This window comes from Apis dorsata, unplaced genomic scaffold, assembly GCF_000469605.1.
Source record: "Apis dorsata unplaced genomic scaffold, Apis dorsata 1.3 scaffold_169, whole genome shotgun sequence".
NCBI lineage: Eukaryota > Metazoa > Arthropoda > Insecta > Hymenoptera > Apidae > Apis > Apis dorsata.
This window is the reverse complement of record NW_006263457.1, coordinates 1,465,288-1,471,598: the sequence shown is the minus strand read 5'-3', so window position 1 is coordinate 1,471,598 and position 6,311 is coordinate 1,465,288. Positions and strand designations below refer to the sequence as shown.

Sequence of the window (6,311 nt, the reverse complement as noted above, 5' to 3'; positions counted from 1 at the left end):
TCATTTTGCAAAAAAAAAAAAAAAAGAAGAAGAAGAAGCGCAATAAAAACCAAGAAATAGTTGAAATATCGAAATATGAACGATCGAAATAGAATTGAAAAATGGAGGAAAGAAAAAAGCGAAAAAATCGAATTGAGCCAACGTTTGCGACATTGCATATCGCATTAAATGCAAACGAGTTACACGAAAAAAGGATGAAGAAAGAATTTAAAATACAAATAGAACGGTGGAAACATGGCCACGGTTAATCAATGTTTCGTTTGCAACTGGTTATTTGAATTTCGTTTACGTACGATCGTTCGCCCTCTTAATTTATCGATTCCAATTCGTTTCTTCCCTTTATTTTCTTCCCTCCCTATGTTGTTCTTCAACACGGTTTTTTCCGTTTATTTTACCGCTTAATGCTCGATCAGCTTTTCCAGAATACGAGCAATGGTTATATTATTAATTTCCAGAACAGGAATTTTTCATCATTTTCCCGAAGGGTTACTTTAAACTCTACTCTATCGTTCGATCAATTTTCAATAAAATAAATACGAATTAAGATTATTCGAATTTACCGTACTTTCCGGAATGGAAAATTTTGGCCAGATTTAGGATGTAAGAGGCGACTACGCACGTTCGACAAGTGTTAACGCGATGTTTAATAACTATCCTGACACGTTGACAAAGAGATGGAAACATTTCATTGAATATGATCTTTTGATTGAAAAATGGTTTGTATGTTTGCCACTCCTCCCTTGTCGTTTGCTGGAAATATCAAAGGTATTGTAGAAGGTGAGCTTACTTCGAGAGGGAAAGTAAATATCCAATTATATTAATATCCGATTAACCTTCATCCCGGCGAACGATATCTGCACAAACGGATTGATATTCTCGTAATCACTTTTCATACAGAAACTGCTCATGTCTGGCAAACCGTCGGCCCGATAAATCGTAAAAATGTACAAAGCTCGTTGCCTGTAGGCTACAAATTCGCCACCGACCGGCAGCAAGAGGTTCCTGTAATTATATTCGATTTCCATTAATCGGCCTTCGCGAGCGAGCCCGTGCATTTCGAGTCGGAGGCAATTCCCGAATCGATTTCGTAACACGCGTCGCGTGTGAACATCGTGTAACGTTTAAAAAAAAGGGGTGTCTGTGTGTATTCCATCATCGAGAGAAGGCTGGCAATATGTATGTAAATGAACGGTTAAGAGTTAAAATTTATAGATCGAGAACATTGAGAATTTTGAAATCTATGCAAAATATCAAATATGATCTTCGATTTTTTTTTTTTTTTATTTTATTACAATCGATATTCGATTTGGGATTGAAAAAATGGACGATTCAAATTCGACGAGTATTTGAGAATTTTTTTTTTTTTTCCGATTAATTTTAAACATAATTTTATACGAGTGTGATGTGAAATAACGGTTTAAAATGTACGTTGGAAATAAGACGCGACGGTGTGTGAAAAAGAAGAAGAATTTTGAATTTTAATGCAATAAATATTAGAGCACTTTTTGATGGGGTTGCGTTAAAGTTCGTCGGGCCAGGTATCGATTATGACGAACAATATTAGCGTCCGGTAAAAGGTCCAGTAATTTTTAATTTGATTCGCGAAACACGTCCAAAGTTTCTTCCTCCATTAGAAAGTTCTTAATATCTTGTAATTAATAAGTACTATCACTCAGGTAACAGTATGTTTTAAAGTAAAAGAAAAAATAAAATTACCCCTCGATGTCGTCCTCGCCCTCTGTCTCCGGATGCACTTTCATTTTCTCTCCCTTTACATTAATCGCTATATTACATTTAACGTAGCCTTTCGGCCCCGCTGAAAGATCCTTCGGATTTGTCAACATTGCCCATTTGTGAAAATAATGACGATCTGTATCGATTTTAATCCATCTTATCATTCAATAAATTTTATATCAGAATCGATCAATTTAATCATCAGTAAACCGAAGAATTGAATTGAATAATTTTACGCATCACCTGGTTGATCCCACACCAGAGCAACTTCGAAAATCGCGTTTCCGTGAAATTTGTAACACAGAAAACTTTTCACGTACACGGTTATCATAATTTTAGTGCTCAAAAGTTCGTCTAAGTCGCATAAAAGATCGAACACGAAGTACTGCAAGTACAATTTAAAGAATTTAATAAATAGGGAAGAATTCGGGGGAAGTTTCTTCGGAACGAGGAATTTTTTTCAATTTCACCTCATTGAAGATCGGAGAGTCCGTTTTCTTGCGAATCACGGTCTTTCTCTTCTTCTTTCCCACTCTAACCACCACCCTTGAATTTGCATTTTGGGGTAAATGTCTCGCTTTCAGAATATTTACGCAAACCTGATAAACATTTTGACGATATTTCCTGGGGCTCATCGCGTTTCGATATACTCGATTGTTTGTAGTGCACTTCTCCCTATTTGACGTATCGTCTGTTTGTTTGACAAATTTCATAGGATTATTTGCGTATAGTTAATTAATAATATATTCGATTTTGATTTTACTATCGTTTGATTTTATATCTCCAAAAAAATAAAACCAAAAAATATTTAAATCGGATTATATTTCTTTTTCTTTTTCTTCTTTTTAGCGAATTTATTCGATAACAAGAAATTCTAAAATTAATCGATTCAATAGAAAGATATTATTAAAAGTGCAAAAATATGTACGAGAGGGTAAGAAAAATTCCTGTATTATTTCAATATAATAATCAATAATCACGATAATTTATAAATTTTTTTTATTTTCAATTTTTATGATTAAATTAATAATAATTATTTGTCACATATCAAACGATAATATCAAAACGATAAATTTTAATAATAAATTATTTATAAAATCGATAAATATAATAAATTAAAAATTTATAAATTATTATACATAAGTAATTTTTATTATAAAGTTAATAAATTAATCGTATAAGATTGAAAATTGTAAAATCGAAATATTTCACACTTAAGAAATATTAGTAAATATTTGATTTGCGTCGTTATCGGCGCGTGTCTTTACCCGTCGAACGACTTACCGAGTGGGGATAGAGCACAGTTCCGCTTCGACCGGGGTCGTGTTTACACGCGTTGGTATTGCGCACGTCGATTTTCAATATAATTTTAAATCGTGCATAATTTTTGCTTCTAAAATACACACGTTTTATTTATGAGTGTCTAAAATATATATATTCGCGTGTGTTTAAAGTGCATGTATTTTTTTTGCGAGTATTTATAGTATATATGTGATTATTTACGACTGTGACGATATTGCGCATTTTATTCGCGGTGAGAAGATACATTTCGTTGTCGTGGACAGAAGGAGGCTATTGAATTATCGGTGTGACAGTGTTATCTATAAATGTTAAGGATATTTCTTCACAAACTCCAAAAGCAGAGTAAGTTAATGTAACAATTAAGGAATAGTTAAGGAGTAGCGCCATTTTTTAAGTGCCTTTAGAGAAATGTATTTGACACGTAAAAGATGGCGTTGATAGTCAATTCTTGCTCTATTTCTGTCTTTCTCCCACTGTTTCCTATCTTTGTCTGTTAGTTTCTTTATTAATTTCATTTATGGCATTCTAGAGATGGCGCTAATTTCGCAATTTTTAATATATCTTCATCATTCTCTCACTATTTACTTTCTTTATCTATATAGATTTATTTAACCCTTTTATTAATTTCTTTTTTATATTTTAAGTCTTTATTTAATTTTTTGTTATACATTTCTTATTCTATTTTAGAATTTTTTAATTACTTATTTCTTAAATTAATTTTTATAATGTATCTTTATAATTTATTTTTGCAGATATTATTTTAGAAGACCTTCGTAAGATGTTCATAGTCATCGTAGAATATTGCGTCCTTTTGCTTCGTAACAACGTTTTTGTTTTCATCTAATGGTGAGTCATTGTATTTTTGTTTTTCTGATGATTGGTCGTTTGGAAACTTTGTTTTTCTGATGGTTGGTCGTTTGGAAGCATGGAATTTTATTTTTCACGAATATATTGTTTCAACTATTATTTAATTATTGGATTTTCATAAATTTAATAGGTAATTTGAATATAATTTTTAATGTTGTCGTTTAAATTTTATTTTTGCGTATTTCTTAATATTTCATAGAATATTAAATCTCATAACATAACGATAAGTCTCTGTATAAACCACTCTCGGTAATTTCAAGTCCTAAAAATTCTGTCAGTATAACAGTAGGTAAAACAGTAAAGCAGAAATTGATCTTTCATTCTGTTTTATCGACATTATTATTGATCCTTTACCAACTGTTATAAATATTTTAATACATTCGTGTCCATAAAATTTTGCAGTTACACGAAAGTTTCGATATAAAATTCGAATTTTCACCGTTCTTATTATAAATTTTCTCGAACGTGTTAAAAAAAATCATCCATCGAAGCGTTCATGGTAATCATAAATCTGCAGAATTGCATTGCCCCCAAGAGCGTTCGTTGCGTCGAATTTAACGCTGACTTTTCTAAAGTAATTTTTCCTGTTTATTGAACCGAATAATCGAATAAATCCAATTAAAGCGATCCCATACAATTTTCGTAAAAATCTTCTATCTGGCGTACAAAAAAAAAAAAAACTCCATCGAATTTTATCGTATCAAGGGAAAAATCAATAAATCGTACTATTCTGTTCTTTGAAAAATAAATTAAATCAAATAAATTAAAATCGTGATAATCGTAAATAATCTTAGCGTTTTAATATCGTGAGAAATAACACGTGATTTCTAATATTTATACACGATTTCCTCTCGAACGAATTGAACGGGAACTTTTCTCTACCAGCTACTTCATGTTACCGGCCTGAACTGTCAGATACAAGTGTGTACTTCACACGTCAATTTGCGTACCGGTGTGTAAATAAAAATGATGGCGCGCTTCAATTTATTCCCCTGATTATCACAGCAACGACTATCGATCAGCGAATCGAAATTAGTCCACGAGTTTCGCGGCGATCATACCGCAACTCGTACCGTTTAATGAATTATAGATTCGCCTTCTGAATAATTCAGCGACAATCGATTAACCGAACGATAAACCGATTTTATGAAAAAATTATGAAAATATAGAATTTTATTAAGGGGACATGAACGAATACATCGATTCGAATTATAACGAAGAAAATCAATTTTTAACAAGAGCAAGATACGAAGAACAAAATATTCAAGCACTTCAATTAAACCTGTAAGAACAACCTGATTTACAACCACCCTCTTACTTAGCGTTCCAACGAGGATGAATTAAACATAATAATTCACGTAATCGAGAAAAATTTGAAACAATATATTTGAAATGAAAGAAAGAAAATTACTGGAGGAAAAAAAAACCACATACAGGATCCAATCCAAAAAAAAAAGTCACATCGTCCAAGATGTCTCTTCACCTCACTCGCGAGGAAACGTGGTGTAATAATGGCATAATAATCGCGTTCATCTTCCTGTCGAACGACGCAATTTCCCTCCAAACGATCGAGTCGCGTATAAACTTTTCCTCTAATGGAGCGGTATCGATGACACGCGTCGTGGACAGCCTGCAAGGATAAAAACGTCACGTCGTTTCGATGGACCCCCGGCACGGCCCAGGTTTTCTCTATGGGGCGTGGTGCACGAAAGAGAAACGCGCGGAATATCGTATGGGGCGTGCACGCGCAATTCAGAAGCTATTATAGGCACGCGGTTTATTTCGACACGTGTCTTTACGCGGATCCCCGCCGTTCCTGAGCACTCGGCATTCGGCGTGTCGCCGCAAATCGCGCCATGCATTTTCGCTAATTGTACCCGGCCGGTGATTTATCGAGGGTGGCGAGCGATCGGGACTTTTAGGAATGAGAATCCTAACGCTTCTAACCTCTCGAATTTCCATCTAAATTTTCTATTTCGATAGACAAGAGATCCTCCTGCTACAATTCCCGTTCACCGTTCGTTTCCATTCTCTTAGATCGTTTCGGTGAGAGGAGATTCGAAGAAGAGTTTTTTCGATTTTACGCGTACATTTTGCATTTATTGATTTTGTCCTAAATTTCCTACCTCTATTTCGAAGATAGATTCATTGAACGTCGTAACTTTCCTCTTCGAAACGAAAATTACGATTCTTAGAAGAAAATACTTTAGAAATCGTGTGAACCCTTCGACGAGTACCTATAATCCGCGACACGAAATTATCGCGCTAACTAGCACTAGATTCGACGACAGCATCGAACCAACGGACGAATAAAAAAACCAACGGAACAAAAGAAGAGAAAGAGAAAGGAAAAGAAAAGAAAGCGACCCTTGTGAATAGAGGAAAGAAGAAGCAAGATGGAAAGGGAG

At 34.0% G+C, this 6,311-nt stretch overlaps 1 protein-coding gene across 1 annotated transcript in view; it reads right to left on the bottom strand.

Moving 5' to 3' along the window:
- Nucleotides 1-2,369, bottom strand: part of LOC102679620 (otoferlin-like) — a 13,706-nt gene extending 11,337 nt beyond the window's left edge. Inside the window, exons 1-5 of the mRNA XM_031509674.1 lie at nt 2,205-2,369; nt 1,978-2,119; nt 1,717-1,870; nt 834-1,002; nt 561-750 (exon numbers count right to left, since the gene is read on the bottom strand). Coding sequence (XP_031365534.1) covers nt 561-750; nt 834-1,002; nt 1,717-1,870; nt 1,978-2,119; nt 2,205-2,369 — 820 coding nt within the window. The remainder of the gene's footprint in view (nt 1-560; nt 751-833; nt 1,003-1,716; nt 1,871-1,977; nt 2,120-2,204) is intronic.
- Between the last annotated feature and the right edge of the window lie 3,942 nt (nt 2,370-6,311).